The following is an 18192-nucleotide window of genomic DNA, read 5'->3' as shown; positions in this document are numbered from 1 at the left end:
TTTTTTCATTATATTTTGAGTATTTTCCATGTCATCAATATGGACCGTCTGTTCCAATTGCCTATTTATTGCCAGGCATCTAGGATGCTGCCAACTCTTGATGCTCCTATTAATAAATAATTCTGCATACACATTTTAAATCTAAATTTCGAGTTATTTCATAAGGAAAATTCTAAGAGATAGAATTATATAATGAATATTTTTATGACTTTCAATACATATACTTTTTGCTGTTAACTTGAGATGATGAATAAACAAAAGTTCACGTAATGGTTTTATTGCCCTTTACCAAGTAAAAAAATACACATTACAGAAGTAGCAGCAACTTTAATTACAAGCAAAGGTTGACTCTACCCCCAAATGACTTCTTGTTTTGGTATCAGCAAATAATTTAAACTTCAAATAGTTATATTGAATATTTAAATTCACTGGTTAAAATTATGGCTTAAACAGTCGATATGTGATCCAAACAAGGCAAAATTAAAATATGAATTAAAAAAATTAATGTAACACATTACCAAAGAGAAATTTTCTATAAAGTTGCCAATTTTTTTGCCTTGGGGCCACCTATATCTCTTAGTTGAAAAGCAAGTAGTTTATACAAGAAAAGTTTCGTTCATGGCATTAACCACAGGAATACAGTTAACTTATTGGTGCCCTGCTTTTAAGAGTGCAGGATGAACCCAGCAGCACATTAGGATACCTGAAAAAGATCATAGCTGTTTACAATGGTAAGTCATTTTTATTGACTAAATACACCAAACACAAAAGTAATGCTAGTTCTTCTCCTAATGGACTAGGACAGGAGAAGAAATTCTTCAGTTTAGTTTCCTGCTGGGCTGCATGTACTCACATGGGAAACATTTTCTATCTTAAAATTCAGAGAAAGGTGGTTTAAAACAAAGGCTTAAATAAACATAGCACCAGAAGGACCAGGTACCAGTAATCACATATTCCACCCATTCAGGAGTTTTTGTATGTGAAATTATTGCACTTGTAATGTGAAAAGTAAGTGATAGTAAATTACCAAACTCAATAATTTAAAACCGTTTGATGAGTTATGAACAAAGCATTTTCAAAATGGTTTTGGGTTTCCCTTCAGAGGAAACCTGGCTAGGACAACTAAAGCTAGCCATTTACTTTAAAAAGCAAGGATAGAGGACCAAGTTTTATTTCTAAACTGTAATTGCACTATGAGAAGAGAGGCTGTTTTACATAGTGGTATGAATTTGGTCCACATCAAATACATTGTTATTATAAAAATAAGTTCATTTTTGTAAAAAATAACATTGCATTCCTTTGTTCAAATTGCACAGTACAAACAAGCTATCTAAATTAATACTGTTATAAGGTAATTGATGTACATACAGTGGATATGTGTTCAGTCTAAAGCAATTGAGTATGCAGTCATGTTTTCATAATGTATGAAAACTGAAGTTTGTTATTTCTAGAAATACATAAAATATTTAAAAAGTTACAATGAAGAATGCATTCTTTACATACTAATTTTTAGTAGCTGTGATAATACAGGATTCAGCAGTCTATTTACATAAAAGTCCATTTTTATTCAATTTATAAAAGCAATAAATAAGAAACTACATTAATTTGCACAAAACCTGTTTCATTTCATGATCAGTGTGACCATTTCTGTTACCTTATGACCAAGCCAATAAACCTGTCTTCCTCTATGAAGACTGCTTATATTTGGAAAGAAGAGCAAGCCCTGTCTTTGTTCCAAGAGTGAGTATCTATAGCCATGCAGAATCCAGCGTAAAACCTTACAAATTATAGTACAAGCCCTAAAAATATGAACAGTGCCTTTGAGTATACTTACACAAGAGTACTCACAAAAAGATAACAATTCTTTGATACAAAATAGTTTAGTGGTATCTAATAGCATAATCGATAAAAACTCCTCAGACCTCAGCCCACGCTGACCTAGCAGGAACCAAGCTTGCTAAAAAGCAGGCACACTGACTCACAGGTTAAATAGCTTCCATCAATTCAGCACTGGGATTTAACAGGCTAGAAGAGGAGCATGTCTCCTTCACACAGGCACCTCTTATGCTAGGGCAGGCATCTATTCAGAGGCCCAGTTAGGGAGGCCAGTGCTCTTGATCCACGGGGGCATACAGGTAGCTCAAGTACTTGATGAGCTATAGCAAGCACCTTAGCATTTGTTTTTAAAAAGCAGTCTGAACACACGCTGAACCAGAAAACATAGGAAGCTGTAAGTAGTGAAAAGTGTTTTGCTCATCTGGGGCAAAACAATCCCTGTGGTTTAAGAGCTACCAACCTTTAAGAATAAAACCAAAATATTCTCGTGTACATCTGTACAATATTCTTTATTACTTTCACTGCAGCTTAAAAAAATTTTTTTATGAAAGATGATTTTTTTTGATATCACATTTTTATGGACTCAAAGAGATTTCTTAGAGGAGAAAGAGTTAGTTAAAATTTAGTAATACCTTACCAGAGTCTCAGAGCTGAGTTCTCTCCCTGGTTAAATCATCCAGCTAGGTCACAGTGTCCTCAGCTGCATGCTGCTGCTAATTAATACTGCCCGTGGTGACGGCACCCAATGTTGTTAGGACACAGAACAGTCGTAAGTCCCATCCTGGAAAGGTTCCTCCTCCTCTGCTCGCATTGTGTCCTCCTCTTTCCGGCTGACCAGACTGCTACCTCCAACCTCGCCCTGGGGGATGCTCCCGTGGCTGGAGGAGCTCCTGTTCTCCTCTGCCCGGGGGGTTGTCTGTTCAGGAGTCTTACCCACAGTTACTGGCTGGAAGGCTTCAGGCTGGACCTGCTCTTCTGTTATCTCACTGAGCTTCTGCAGTTGTGGCTTAATGATGTTTAAAAATGGCTTATATCCAGGACTAAGTAGAAGAAAACGGAAATTAGCTCTCCTCTGCCACATTCAAAAGGCTCCATAGCATGTTATGGATGAATTCCTACTAAGCACTGATATAGTAAGGTCAATGAGATTGTGGGCGAGGGGAGGAGGCACAGAAGGGTCGGGAGGAAAGGCTTTTTAGGTGCCAAGGCCACCATTGAGGGAGCAGCACGTAATGTAAGTGTGAGCACAAAGAGCAAAGACTGATATTCTTTATCCAGTATTACGATTAAAAATCGTATTCTATAATCTAAGCACCGATAGGATTTTAGACTTGAAAAACAGGACCTTCAGAGAACATTTAACATGAATGAATCTACCAATTAAGGAAAACTAGACCCAAGTAAGGGAAATCCCAAATCCACACATAACTGGTGACAAAGGGGTAGAATCCCAGGCTCTTTTAACTTCATTCACTACTCTTAATTTGGGCTTGTTAGTAATTGCCATGGAATGTTAAATTCACACAGACCTTAAATTTTTATCTTCTCAAGCAGATGTTTTTAGGTTATTACCTTCTACTTGACAGAACTAAAAATCTCAAGTTCCACCCTAGATCTAAGATCATTTGTACTGCATCAGTCTTGAGTCAGTGACATGTATTCACTGACCAACACTATCTCAATGGATATTACTCATCTAAACTGGTATAAAATGGTAACTAAAGAAACTAGCCTTTAAAGTGAATATACAAAAGGAGTTTTTATCTCTAACAACCTAAAAAATCTCCAAATAAATGAACCAGAACTAAGCCTTAATGTGAAAGGACAGGATTCACCAAAGGACCGTGAAGATAACAAACCTAATGAAACTAGCACTTACCAATCTGTAGAGGCCCATCTGTCCACAGCATGCAGCCCTGTCTTTATGTTCTGTAACATCTCTCCATCTACCTCTGAAGATTGTATAATAACCAAAATCTGGTTGATTACTGAGGATTCTCTGAGAATCAGGCCTATAACAACACACCAGTCCAGACATCCTGCCTCCATGAAGATGTGTAGCAAATACCTACATATATAAGCAGAAACACAAATGACTGATGCTAAAAATGATCTACAGATGTACATAAGGGCAGTCATTATCGGGAAAGTAGCCTCTGTACCCAATTTGCCCAGATTTCCTGAGTAGGCATTCTATGCTTTCAAAATGCTGAGAAACTCACCGAAGCTGAACCTGGGATTTGTGAGGTCCTTTACTTGCCAACTCCATAGAGATGTGCTCTAGGTCTGACTGAGTTAAACTGAGTGTGGAGAAATTTTCATCCACCATTGTCCAGTCTCCATCCACCATGGAGCTACTTTCAGTCAAGTCTGTGGCTGAACCAATACTGCATTCATCACCTGATGAAGAATTGCCAAAAGTTACAAACTAGCTTCATGTAGAAAATATGTTTTCCTTTCATTATATGTTAACTGTCTCTCAGATGTTGATTTCTCTTCAGGATTTTGAGACCAAAACATTAAATCCACTACTAAAACTCCCATGTTACATTAATAATAATAGATATAAAAAAAATTATTAGGAGGTAACCAGGCCTTATGTGCCTTCATACTACCTAAAAAGTAGTCTTGCCCACCTGTGAAAAAAAAAAACCCTAGCAATAATTTGTCTTTTTTTGGGGGGGGGGGGGCGGCGGTTGGGGGCATGCTTCGCGGCTTGTGGGATTTTAGTTCCCTGACCAGGGGTTAAACCTGGGCCCCCTTCGCAGTGAGAGTACAGAGTCCTAACCACTGGACTGCCAGGGAATTCTCGATCACGTTTTTAGATTCAATTACCAATTTACAATACAGAGGAAACTGTCTAAACCATGAAGATGCAATAACCTAAAATCCACATCATGAGAAAATCCACAGAATCAAGTTTATTCAATGAATAAACTGCAAGTGGAAAAAAAAGAGAAATGGGGAGGGGGAACAATCACTAAAAAGAAAATTAAAAAACATAATCACAGTGTGTGAATCTTATTTGGATCTTGATTCAAACCATAAAAAAATTATGACATTATAAAACAGTTGGAATTTGAATATTTACTGGATATTTGATGGTATTAAGGAATTACTATTAAATTTTTAAAGAGATGTTAATGGTGTAATTATCATTATCTTCAAGAAGAGTCTTCAAAAATATATACTGAAATGTTCACAGATAAAATATATCATGTCTCGGATTTAGTTCAATAATACAGGAAGGGGAAAGTGGATAAAACAAATTTGTTCCTGACTTGGTAATAACTGGAGTGGGGGCTGGGGGAAGGGTGTCCATTATACTATTATTTCTCCTTTTTAAATATGTTTGAAGTGACCTCTTTAGAAAGTTTTCTAAAAAAAAAGCAATGATGCCACCTCACGTCCATTAGGATGCTGCTATCAACAAAACCAGCAAGTAAGTGTTGGTGAGGATGTGGCAAACCTGGAATCCTTGCCAATGTTGGTAGGAATGTAAAATGTTGCAGCTGCTATGGGAAAAAAATTGAAAATAGAATTACCATGTGATCTGCCAATCCTACTTCTGGGTATATACCCAAAAGAACTGGAAGTAGGGTCTCGAAGAGAACTCCCATGTTCACTGTACTCCCACATTCATTACAGCGTAACTCACAATTAACCAAAAGGTGGAAGCAATGCAAATGTCCCCTGATGGATGGATAAAATGTGTTATAAACACATAATGGAATATTATTCAGCCTTAAAAAGAAAGGAAATTTCCATGCATGTTACAATAGGGATGAACTTTGAGAACATTATGCTAAGTGAAAGAAGCCAGACACAAAAAGACAAATACAGAGACAGAAAATAGAATGGTAGTTGCTAGGAGTTGGGGGAGAGAGGGATGGGGAGCTATTGTTCAGAGTACAGAGTTTTGGTTTTGCAAGATGAAAAGAATTAAGAGTTCTGCAGGTTGGTTGCACAACAATAAAAATGTAGTTAATACCACTGAACTGTACACTTAAAAATGGTTAAGATAGTAAATTTTACGTGTATTCTACCAAAATTTAAAAAGAAAGTCATGGCAGCTATATGCCTCTCCACATAGCAGAAGCTCCGGTAACAGTGATGACACACTGAAAATCAAACATCAGGTGAATGCCTGGCCATTAAAAAACTCCAGAAAATCAGACCAATTGCTACTTAAGTTCTTATATAAACCTAAACAACATAAATCACTTTAAAACTTCTTCAACCTGTAATGTAACCATTACTATAATTGCAGAAGCTGACACACATTTTTTGATAAAGGGTCAGACAGTAATATTTTAGGCTTTGAAGGCTAAGAGGCAAAATTAAGGATATCATGCAGGAATTTATAAGAGAAAAAATTTTTTCCATAAACTTGTATCAGTGAAATAAAAAAATAGAAGATAACTGGGTACAATTTTATGATACGGGTCTACCTATGAGAAGAATGGAATTCTTTACACACGGATAACATTTTGCTTACTTGAGGTTCAAAGTTAGTGTTTCTGTATCATCACAGTTGATTACAAAGGTTCATTTATTAGTGCTGAGCTGTAATGAGAATTTACCTATTTCATTTATCTAAAACATGGCAAAGTATAGTCAAGGCCAATATGGCCTTGTTCTAGTAACTATCCACCTCTCCAGCAGATACAAATGGCTAATCCTCAAGGACATATCTTGAAAGAAAAGAGTGAAGCTCTCTCTCTGAAGTGCTATAGCATATAAACTTTCCTCCACAGGAACTGAAGAGGAGCTAGGGTTTAAAATGATATCTACCTTTATTAGATAAAGGTGAAAGGAAGGCATCTTGCATCTGTGGTCCATGGGATGAGGCTGTGTCTATTTCATGATGCGTGGGGCCAATGTTGCCAAGCCAGCTCCGACTTCGTTGGACATTAGAGATGCCAGCGTCTATCTCAAGGTTCAAAAAAGGGTCAGCTGACTGGGATGTTAACAGCTGCTCTCCCACTGCAAGGTAGATCCAAAAACAAAGAAAAAAATGGGAATTAAAGGTGCACACACTGCCATTTCCAATTCAGTTCTTTCAGCTTCTCTTCCCTCACCAACCCCAAATACTAAAAGTTCAGAGCTAATTACTGTCCCTACACTGCATCATCCATCCACTGAACCAGGGATGTGGGACTGTAACAGAATGGACTGACTATATAACGCCACCCAGCAGTCATCTTATATCATCATGTATCTTACTAGAACTAGGCAAAACTTCATTCTGTTCATCTTTAAATGATTTTCCTTGGTTTTAACATGACGTGAAGTTTCCAAATGCCATAATAAAGGTTTTTGTTTGAATTTTCATAAGTGATAATAATTACAACAGTCTTCTTTAAAAGACCTGAACTAAAAAACTTTTTTCTTTTATCAAAATACAGTTTCACTTTGTCCTCTCCTAATTTAGAAGATGGCCCAAGCTCTCAAGATGCATTTTTACCATTTCTCTGGAATGAGTCCTGTCAGATAAGTCACAATTTAGCTTATTTTGAGGTCTGTGATTAATAACTCCTTCCTACAAAAAACAAATGTGGGAGCTTCTATGTTCAGTCAATGCTCAACCTGCTGATCATCTGATACAACAATTGGTTGGATTCATAAATTAGACTTAAAGGTCATAAGACATATGTTCTACTTTATTTACATCCTGAGTCAAATGGTGGATGTTCCAAGTGATGCACAAAAAGTTAGCTTTTATCTGTTCTGACCTTGGAATGAAAAGACTTCCTTGAATATCAACTAACAGCAAAATGTCTACATATTTGGAGCAAAATACAATCCTCCCTGTACAAGGAACACAAAGCCTACATTACCTGTTCGGTATTTTCCATTTTTGAAAGGAGAACTGAGAGAAGAAGCTGGGATGATGGGAAGTGGCCACAGGAAATCTTTGTGGAGTCTCTTCAGGGCTAACACAAAGTTGTCTACTCGGGCAGCTCGGGTACGTTCCTTGCATAGCCAACTAATTAGTTCAAAGCCCAGCTGGGCTGCAAAGCAGCCGAGATCCTTTAGCCGAACTTCTTCTAAGAGACGCCGGGCATGTCTCCAGAGCATCATATCAATATACATGTTCTCAGCACAGTCACTGTCTTTGCTCCATCTGTAAATGGGAACACAAGAAAGCTACAGAACAATCTTCACTGGAGGACTTCAAATACTTTTATGAAGTAACACTGAAAACGCTGACAAGGAGGTAAGACATCTAAGATCTAATTCTGATTGAAGCTAAAGTATTAGGGCTTCTCCATGTGATACCACAATCTATTAAACAATACCTCGATCATAGTAGCCTCTTAAAACATATTTGTATAATGAAAATATAGAATAGGAAAGAACAGGAGACTAAGTCAAACCAGGAAGAGGATGGTAGCTGGATAAAGGAAAGAAAGGGAGCAAAAAAATGCTGTATTTGGAAAGACCAATGAAAAGAGGGAAGATCAGATCAAAGGAACTAACGAGAGAGAAGCACAGTGAAATGAAGTCTCTTAATGTGAGTTTTACAGACACATCAAAACGGATTTTTAAAAATTAACTGCTAAATATAGTCTATTGTCCTTTATTCACATGAACTGACATGGTATAACTGGTCTGGTCACTGGGTGACGGGGTGCTTTCAGCAAGAGGCAGTATTGGAGCAGGACTGCCTAGATTCAGATCTTGGCTCTGCCACACATTAGTTGTACAAACATAAAGCAAATTTATTTTTCTGGGCCTCTGTTTTTCACCTGTGTAATGTGGAACAGTATCTACCCAGATGGAGCTGTTGTAAGGACTGAAAGACCTACACATGGAAATGCTTAGAACCATGCCTAGCACATAGTGAGTGCTTAGTATATATTAGCCAGCACTTTTAAATTCAGGGGCATGGCTGAGAAGCTACTGTTTGCCTGGCAATTGTTTACAATCCTCCATGGTTGCATTTAACTTGTTTATAGTCCATGACTGTGTGTGTTTGTGTGTGTGTGTGTGCACACTGGGAATGGGGCTGTATTAATGGCTGTGATAAGAAAAAGCAGTAAAACATCACAATAAAAAATGTTCAATAAGCTCTCACTATGTGTCAGGCACTGTAGTAAGAATACACACAGAACCAAATAACACAGGAAGGAATACAAGGACCTCACAAAACGGAGGAAATTCTATTTTATAATGTTCAGTATGAGTTCATAGTTACCTCTCAGGAGAAATAACCCATCTACGTGTAATGTAGGTTTCAGGCTCCAGGATACACTTCTTTTTGGCTTCCACTGTTTAATGACTTCTCCACTCAAAAGAGTCACAGGAGAGTCAAGTACATGAGAACTAAATTTTACTTTTTGTCAAGAGGTATAGTTGGAAAGAAGGGTAAAACTGCTGACTGTAAGAAGGCTTTTGTTTTGTTTTGTTTTGTTTTTTTGCGGTACGCGGGCCTCTCACTGTTGTGGCCTCTCCCGTTGCGGAGCACAGGCTCCGGACGTGCAGGCTCAGCGGCCACAGCTCACGGGCCTAGCCGCTCCACGGCATGTGGGATCTTCCCGGACCGGGGCACGAACCCGTGTCCCCTGCATCGGCAGGCGGACTCTCAACCACTGCGCCACCAGGGAAGCCCTGTAAGAAGGCTTTTGAATTATCTGCAGATTTATCTGTCTTCCTTTTTATTCTGGTCCTCTATTATCAGAGGTAATTTAAAGTTAGTGGCATTCAGCATGGGCAAACCGAGATCTACTCCAGTACAAAGGGCAGAAACTGTACAAAGAATAAAGAAGTGAACTTTGGAGAAGGAAAAAAGGGAAGCCTTTTGGGAATGTAAAAAGGAATTGCAATTGGATCAAATAGTTGTTTTCCCAAGATGCAATTCTACAAATACCCTGAAATGCAATGTGTCGCAGAATGCCCTAAAACCAGTAACAGCTCTTCATTCTTTTACCTTTTTCCAGAAGGGCCAGACGGCATACTTAGTGTTTTCTGTAAGCTGAATTTACTAGCAGGTACATTTTCAGCTGACTGGGATAAACTGATGCTTCGATTCCTGAAGAACTCAAATCCACCACTTGAACTGGGTTCCTATGATTACACACCGTACAGTTAGAGGAAGATGCCACGTGGGTGTAATGGCCTAGAGAAGCTGTGCAATTCTGCAACTAACCTGAGCTGTAGGTGTGGATGGAGGTGTCTCAGATTCTCCAGAGCCAATGGCTTTAAGAAATCGAATCATGTGTCGACACAGGTCCCACTTGCTTTGTTCCAGGGCTGTGTTGAACAGAAGGGTGGCATGCTGCCTACTTACTGCTGGTACTTCCATGTTCTAGAAAAACAACCAAGGAAGACAAGAATTCCTTTTATACTACAAATGACTTGGGAAGATATAAGCAATTCTTTATCTCCACGGTTCCCTAAACCCAGAGAAGTAATGCAGCTACAACAATGGGAATAGTTTAACAGTAAAATTAAAAGAAGCATTAAAAAGTACCATACAAGGAAAAGTGAGGCAAATACTCTGCTGGTGTAATATAATTTATGATTTCTTGAACTCCCATTATTGCCAGATATCTTACATAAACCTTACATATTCTTTCATTTCTCCTAGTGACTCTCAAAATATGTATTTCATTCTCATTTTACAGATGAGAAAACTGAGTTAAATAACTGTTAAAGATCAACAGAAAAGAATATAAATTTGTCTCCCTGACTCCAAAAAAGCTCAGGTCTATTTCCTGCGACAGAGAGTTTTCTGAAAATGTGACTAAAAAAAATCTTTGCTTTAGGCAATAGTATGTAGTCTTGCTACACAAAGAGCATTCTCTGTAATTTTTTCACAAATTTAAACTTGCTGCTTGCCTTGGCCTTCATGGAAAGGTGCCTAACAGGCAAGTTCAACTGTAATTATTATCTGTCAATCCACAGCAACTTAGGAATTCAGATCAAGTTTCTAATTCCATTGCTTGGGAGATCACTGAAAGTCTAAGGAGTGACCTAAAACAAAACACAGCTGCATTTATTGTTTGTTTTTATGACTGTGTGGCCTTTTAAGAATACCCAAGGAATCACAGAATCTCGGGGCCACTTAGCTTCTGCCTGAATATCCCCTCTGGTTTCAATCAGTTGCCATGAAGCAAATAAACTGACAGGAAAACTGCTTCAGGCAGAATTTCAAACAAGGTCTATGGTTAGCTTCTTTAATCAATGAAAACAACTCTGCAGTAATTTTAAAGAACTTTTAAATGTAACCTATCAAATTCACATCAGACTAATAGGAAAGCAAACTATCAAGCCCTTTTGTCAAATGTATAATGAAACAAATTTTCAGGAGTCTCAAAGAACCCATTATTTTGAGAAAAATTGTGTAATTACTGCGGCAGGTTTGGGTCTTCCCTGCGTGCTATGGGGAGCCTAACGTAAGGTACTCTGTTGTAACCCACATTCTAATCAGAGTCCCCTCAGCAATTCCACACTATAAGGAAAGAGATTATTGTGGAGAGCTCAGACAAACCCACTGATATTCAAAATAATTCTTTATTATTATGTTTCTTACATATTTCAATAATCTTATGTAATATGTGCATATCATTATATGTACTATGATATATAATATGTATATACATATATGTATACATACACTTCTTCAGTATTATTCAAAATAATACTGTAAACTCATTAATTTGTTTTAGGCCTATTTATGGACAAACAGGATTAAAAAAACACAACCCTGCAATGTTACTTTATGATAGTAAAGAAAATTTCTGCCATCATATGGTAAGATTGAGTTCTTCAAAAGGAAAGATAAAAACTGAACAGAGGAGGAGAGGGGGAAGATGGCGAAGAATAAGACACAGAGATCACCTTCTTCCCCACAGATACATCAGAAATACATCTACACGTGGAACAACTCCTACAGAACACCTACTGAACGCTGGCAGAAGACCTCAGACCTCCCAAAAGGCAAGAAACTCCCCCACGTACCTGGGTAGGGCAAAAGAAAAAAGAAAAAACAGAGGCAAAAGAATAGGGACGGGACCTGCACCAGTGGGAGGGAGCTGTGAAGGAGGAAAGGTTTCCACACACTAGGAAGCCCCTTCGCGGTTGGAGACTGCGGGTGGCAAAGTGGGAAGCTTTGGAGCCACGGAGGAGAGCACAGCAACAGGGGTGTGGAGGGCAAAGTGGAGCGATTCCCGCACAGAGGATCGGTGCCGACCGGCACTCACCAGCCTGAGAGGATTGTCTGCTCACCCGCCAGGACGGGCGGGGCTGTGAGCTGAGGCTCGGGCTTCGGAGGTCGGATCCCAGGGAGAGGACTGGGGTTGGCAGCGTGAACACAGCCTGAAGGGGGCTAGTGCGCCACGGCTAGCCGGGAGGGAGTCCGGGAAAAAGTCTGGGGCTGCCAAAGAGGAAAAAGATTTTTTCTTCCCTCTGTTTCCTGGTGTGCGAGGAGAGGGGATTAAGAGCACTGCTTAAAGGAGCTCCAGAGACGGGCGCGAGCCGCGGCTATCAGCCCAGACCGCAAAGATGGGCATGAGACACTAAGGCAGCTGCTGCCGCCACCAAGAAGCCCATGTGTGAGCACAGGTCACTCCCCACGCCCCCTTCCGGGGAGCCTGTGCAGCGCGCCACTGCCAGGGTCCCGGGATACAGGGAAAACTCCCCCGGGAGAACGCACAGCGCGCCTCAGGCTGGTGCAACGTCACACCGACCTTTGCCACCGCAGGTTCGCCCTGCACTCTGTGCCCCTCCCTCCCCCCCTCCCCCGGCCTGAGTGAGCCAGAGCCCCCGAAGCAGCTGCTCCTTTAACTCCGTCCTGTCTGAGCGAAGAACAGACGCCCTCCGGTGACCAACACGCAGAGGCGGGTCCAAATCCAAAGTTGAGCCCCGGGAGCTGTGCGAACAAAGAAGAGAAAGGGAAATCTCTCCCAGCAGCTTCAGGGGCAGCAGATTAAATCTCCACAGTCAACGTGATGTACCCTGCATCGGTGGAATACCTGAATAGACAACGAATCATCCCAAATTGAGGAGGTGGACTTTGAGAGCAAGATATATTATTTTTTCCCCTTCTCCTCTTTTTGTGAGTGTGTATGTGTATGCTTCTGTGTGAGATTTTGTCTGTATAGCTTGGCTTTCACCATTTGTCCTAGGGTTCTGTCTGCCCATTTTTTTTGTTTTCTACTTAAAAAAATTATTTTTCTTAATAATTATTTTTTATTTTAATAACATTTATTTTATCTCACTTTATTTTATTTTATCCTCTTTCTTTCTTTCTTTTTTTCTTTCTTTCTTTCTACTTTTTCTCCCTTTTATTCTGAGCCGTGTGGATGAAAGGCTCTTGGTGCTGCAACCAGGAGTCAGTGCTGTGCCTCTGAGGTGGGAGAGCCAACTTCATGACACTGGTCCACAAGAGACCTCCCAGCTCCATGTAATATCAAATGGCGAAAATCTCCCAGAAATCTCCATCTCAACCCCAACACCCAGCTTCACTCAACGACCAGCAAGCTACAGTGCTGGACACCCTATGCCAAACAACTAGCAAGACAGGAACACAACCCCACCCATTAGCAGAGAGGCTGCCTAAAATCATAATAAGGCCACAGACACCCCAAAACACACCACCAGACGTGGACCTGCCCACCAGAAAGACAAGATCCAGCCTCATCCACCAGAACACAGGCACTAGTCCCCTCCACCAGGAAACCTACACAACCCACTGAACCAACTTTAGCCACTGGGGACAGACACCAAAAACAATGGGAACTACGAACCTGCAGCCTGCAAAAAGATCCTAAACACACTAAGATAAGCAAACTGAGAAGACAGAAGAACACACAGCAGATGAAGGAGCAAGATAAAAACCCACCAGACCTAACAAATGAAGAGGAAACAGGCAGTCTACCTGAAAAAGAATTCAGAATAATGATAGTAAAGATGATCCAAAATCTTGGAAAGAGAATAGAGAAAATGCAAGAAACATTCAACAACGACCTCGAAGAACTAAAGAGGAAACAAGCAACGATGAACAACACAATAAATGAAATTAAAAATGCTCTAGAAGGGATCAATAGCAGAATAACTGAGGCACAAGAATGGATAAGTGACATGGAAGATAAAACAGTGGAAATAACTACTGCAGAGCAGAATAAAGAGAAAAGAATGAAAAGAAACGAGGACAGTCTCAGAGACCTCTGGGACAACATTAAATGAACCAACATTCGAATTATAGGGGTCCCAGAAGAAGAGAAAAAGGGACTGAGAAAATATTTGAAGAGATTATAGTTGAAAACTACCCTAATATGGGAAAGGAAATTGTTAATCAAGTCCGGGAAGCACAGAGAGTCCCATACAGGATAAATCCAAGGAGAAACATGCCAAGACACATATTAATCAAACTGTCAAAAATTAAATACAAAGAAAACATATTAAAAGCAGCAAGGGAAAAACAACAAATAACACACAAGGGAATCCCCATAAGGTTAACAGCTGATCTTTCAGCAGAAACTCTGCAAGCAAGAAGGGACTGTCAGGACATATTTAAAGCGATGAAGGAGAAAAACCTACAACCAAGATTACTCTACCCAGCAAGGATCTCATTCAGATTTGATGGAGAAATTAAAACCTTTACAGACAAGCAAAAGCTGAGAGAGTTCAGCACCACCAAACCAGCTTTACAACAAATGCTAAAGGAACTTCTCTAGGCAAGAAACACAAGAGAAGGAAAAGACCTACAATAACAAACCCAAAACAATTAAGAAAATGGGAATAGGAACATACATATCGATAATTACCTTAAATGTAAATGGATTAAATGCTCCCACCAACAGACACAGACTGGCTGAATGCATACAAAAACAAGATCCATATATATGCTGTCTACAAGAGACCCACTTCAGACCTAGGGACACATACAGACTGAAAAGTGAGGGGATGGAAAAAGATATTCCATGCAAGTGGAAACCAAAAGAAAGCTGGAGTAGCCATTCTCATATCAGACAAAATAGACTTGAAAATAAAGACTATTGCAAGAGACAAATAAGGACACTACATAATGACCAAGAGATCGATCCAAGAAGAAGATACAACAATTGTAAATGTTTATGCACCCAACATAGGAGCACCTCAATACATAAGGCAAATACTAACAGCCATAAAAGGGGAAATCGACAGTAACACATTCATAGTACGGGACTTTAACACCCCACTTTCACCAATGGACAGATCATCCAAAATGAAAATAAATAAGGAAACACAAGCTTTAAATGATACATTAAACAAGATGGACTTAATTGATATTTATAGGACATTCCATCCAAAGACAACAGAATACACATTTTTCTCAAGTGCTCATGGAACATTCTCCAGGATAGATCATATCTTGGGGCACAAATCAAGCCTTGGTAAATTTAAGAAAATTGAAATTGTATCAAGTATCTTTTCCGACCACAACACTATAAGACTAGATATCAGTTACAGGAAAACATCTGTAAAAAATACAAACACACGGAGGCTAAACAATACACTACTTAAGAACGAAGTGATCACTGAAGAAATCAAAGAGGAAATCAAAAAATACCTAGAAACAAATGACAACGGAGACACGACGACCCAAAACCTATGGGATGCAGCAAAAGCAGTCCTAAGAGGGAAGTTTATAGCAATACAATCCTACCTTAAGAAACAGGAAACATCTCAAATAAACAACCTAACCTTGCACCTAAAGCAATTAGAGAAAGAAGAACAAAAAAACCCCAAAGTTGGGCTTCCCTCTTGGTGCAGTGGTTGGGAGTCCGCCTGCTGACGCAGGGGACACGGGTTCATGCCCCAGTCCGGGAAGATCCCACATGCCACGGAGCGGCTGGGCCCTTGAGCCATGGCCACTGAGCCTGTGCATTCAGAGCCTGTCCTCCGCAGCGGGAGAGGCCACAGCAGTGACAGGCCCGCATACCGGAAAAAAAAAAAACAGAAAACATGACTGTAATAGTTCTTTAAACACAATCACAGTGCCAACACAGGACATTTGCCTTCCTTTTCCTCTAGGTTTACGCTCAACAATTCTTATACCTTTGTAAGAAGAGAATTGTTACCTGTAAAATAATAAGGTACGAGGCAGCAGTATCCAAATCCTGAGCCATCAAACATTCCTCAAACAAGTCCTTGGGGTTTCCAACGGCTGCAAAAAGGTAATTCCACAGGGCATATTCAGTCTTCCTGGCACAATGAACAACTGTCTGCAGGAAGAGTGGGAACTCGGTGATAAATTTTGCCACAGTGGGAAGCAGAGGGTCGGGAATGGGCTCCCGTGAGGTAGCTTCTTCTTCCAGCACTTCATGGAGCATGAGCTCCAGCACGTGAGGAAAGTAAGGTAACGCGGCACAGGACTGGGCTAAGAGCAAGGCTTGTTCCCCAAGGTTCCTCACCAGCAGCTGACGTAGAATGTGGTGGAGGTAGATCTGAGAGGTTCTCTCCACAACACAGAAAGGGAAGAGCACCTCCAGCTGTTCCCTAGCACTGTTCCGAGTATACAAGGAATCATACAGTACAGTGTCATTGACAGCACCAAGGACTAATGCATCTTCAAACAGAACAGCCAGGGGGTAGATATTTATGTGGAAAGGCAGCATGATCCGCTGGGACAAGAAGGAATGGGGCTTACGGTGATCCCTAGGGAAGAGAGGGAGCCAGACTTTCATCCCTGAACCTCCACAGCTCAGCCAGAGGGCCTCCAAAAGGTGACGCTTTTGTTTATTTGCTCGACACGTGGTCCAGACATTTTCAACAGACTGGGCTAGTACAACAGGAGGACAGAATGGCAGCTGGAGAAGGAGAGACAGAAATCAGTTTTTCCCCTATTAAATTTGCAGATTCCTAAGTTTTCCTAGGTACTAGTTTCCCAAATCTTTCAAAATGACAGTATAAATTTTGGGGAAAATTAGGGGAATTTATTTAGAGTCAGAGTTAATAACAGTACCCTGACTTTCAAAGTATGTGTATTTAAATCTAAAAAAACCCCAAAAGAACACCCCCCCCACCCCAAGGAACTTCACCAATTTATCCTGTTTTCCCATTAGAATTTGTAAATAATAATGCCTAAGCAGTAACATCCGGCATACAGAGCATTTTATTATCATTTTAGGATCTCATCTTCCACTCTTCACAAACAGTCTTGTACCCAGAGGCTTAAGACTTATTTTATGTACTTACTCACTTTCCAAATCACAAGATAATACTCTCCTCTTAAATTCTTTTATTCCTTCATCCTCCTCCCATACATTCTTAACGTTTTAAATGACTTGCACTTTACTCACAAGTTTCCTTTGGTTAGTGTTACTGTCCTTCTCCCGGATCTGAGGGCCTGATCTGTCCCTCTGCATCATGATGAGCTGTCCTGCAAGATTTAGCATAATGCTCTCTGCATCACGAGCCTGAAAGAAAAATAAATTGTATTTATAAAAATTAATAGGTATGTTTTCAGCATTTCCCCCGCCAATGCATAAGGTTTACAGTTTAAGCAAACAACAATATTGAGTGTGTACTATGTACAGTCATTCTGCTAGGCTCTGTGGAAGTACAACGAGCTGTCTGGCTAGGGTAGAACAAGCTTAACACAATGTAATTAATGAACAATGCAAGTGAACATAAAATTGAGGGCAGAGCTGAATTATCCTGGAAAAACTAAAAGACCTTCAGAAGTTCATAAAAATGAGACATCGCTTCAGTGACCTGGCCGGCACAGCTAGACAGGGCTTAAAGGATGAGGTGGGACTTGAAAGGTGAGGTTAACCTACACGGGTGGGAGAAAAAGCGTTGGTACTTTAGTTGAAGAATGCAATATAAATGACACAGAGGTAGGATAAAATAGTTCTACTGGGAAAGTGAGAACAATCTGGCTAAATTAGGGATGTTATGAGAAAAAATGCTGATGGTAACAGACCTTCAAAGAGGGCTTGGAAAGTCAGGTAAAAATATAGCAGGAAAAAAGCCACCATGTATGGTCCTTGAATAAGGGAGTTATTAAAAATTCTGAGTTATTCAGGATGGATTACTGAGGAGAGGAAGATATCATGGGTGGTGACTTCAAGAATGAAGGAAATAGTCTGCCTTTTTATTAAGGAAAATTTCAATCAAACCCCAAAGTAGAGAACCTAGTATAATGATTTTCACTGAACCCTATCACCCAGCTTTAAGTTTCAGGAGCACTGTTTTAAAATGAATCTCAGACATCAAGTCATTTTCACTTGTAAAGAGGAAAAAGCATTTTGATTAAAACAAAACAAAACAAAAACTTACTTATATTCTAGACATGAAGGGTAGGAAAAGAAAGCTGAATCAAAGATGATTTCAGGGAACTGAATCTTGGCGAGATGCTAGAGA

General features: G+C 39.9%; 1 protein-coding gene across 5 annotated transcripts in view; it reads right to left on the bottom strand.

Annotated features, from left to right (window-relative positions):
• Nucleotides 1–261: 261 nt before the first annotated feature.
• The window catches only part of RIC1 (RIC1 partner of RAB6A GEF complex), a 136498-nt gene continuing 118567 nt past the window's right edge, over nucleotides 262–18192 (bottom strand). For all 5 annotated transcript variants that reach the window (XM_027105831.1, XM_027105834.1, XM_027105833.1 and 2 more), the window contains 9 exons: nucleotides 17127–17243; nucleotides 15906–16634; nucleotides 9989–10147; nucleotides 9770–9906; nucleotides 7677–7963; nucleotides 6631–6822; nucleotides 4059–4236; nucleotides 3716–3904; nucleotides 262–2876 (listed from right to left, as the gene is read on the bottom strand). In XM_027105831.1, coding sequence (XP_026961632.1) covers nucleotides 2588–2876; nucleotides 3716–3904; nucleotides 4059–4236; nucleotides 6631–6822; nucleotides 7677–7963; nucleotides 9770–9906; nucleotides 9989–10147; nucleotides 15906–16634; nucleotides 17127–17243 — 2277 coding nt within the window. In that variant the 3' untranslated portion in view covers nucleotides 262–2587. The remainder of the gene's footprint in view (nucleotides 2877–3715; nucleotides 3905–4058; nucleotides 4237–6630; nucleotides 6823–7676; nucleotides 7964–9769; nucleotides 9907–9988; nucleotides 10148–15905; nucleotides 16635–17126; nucleotides 17244–18192) is intronic.

This window comes from Aethalodelphis obliquidens, unplaced genomic scaffold, assembly GCF_003676395.1.
Source record: "Aethalodelphis obliquidens isolate GAN/ISIS:26980383/991018 unplaced genomic scaffold, ASM367639v1 scaffold7, whole genome shotgun sequence".
Taxonomy (NCBI): domain Eukaryota; kingdom Metazoa; phylum Chordata; class Mammalia; order Artiodactyla; family Delphinidae; genus Aethalodelphis; species Aethalodelphis obliquidens.
The sequence above is the reverse complement of the archived record's forward strand: the minus strand, read 5'-3'. Positions and strand labels throughout refer to the sequence as shown.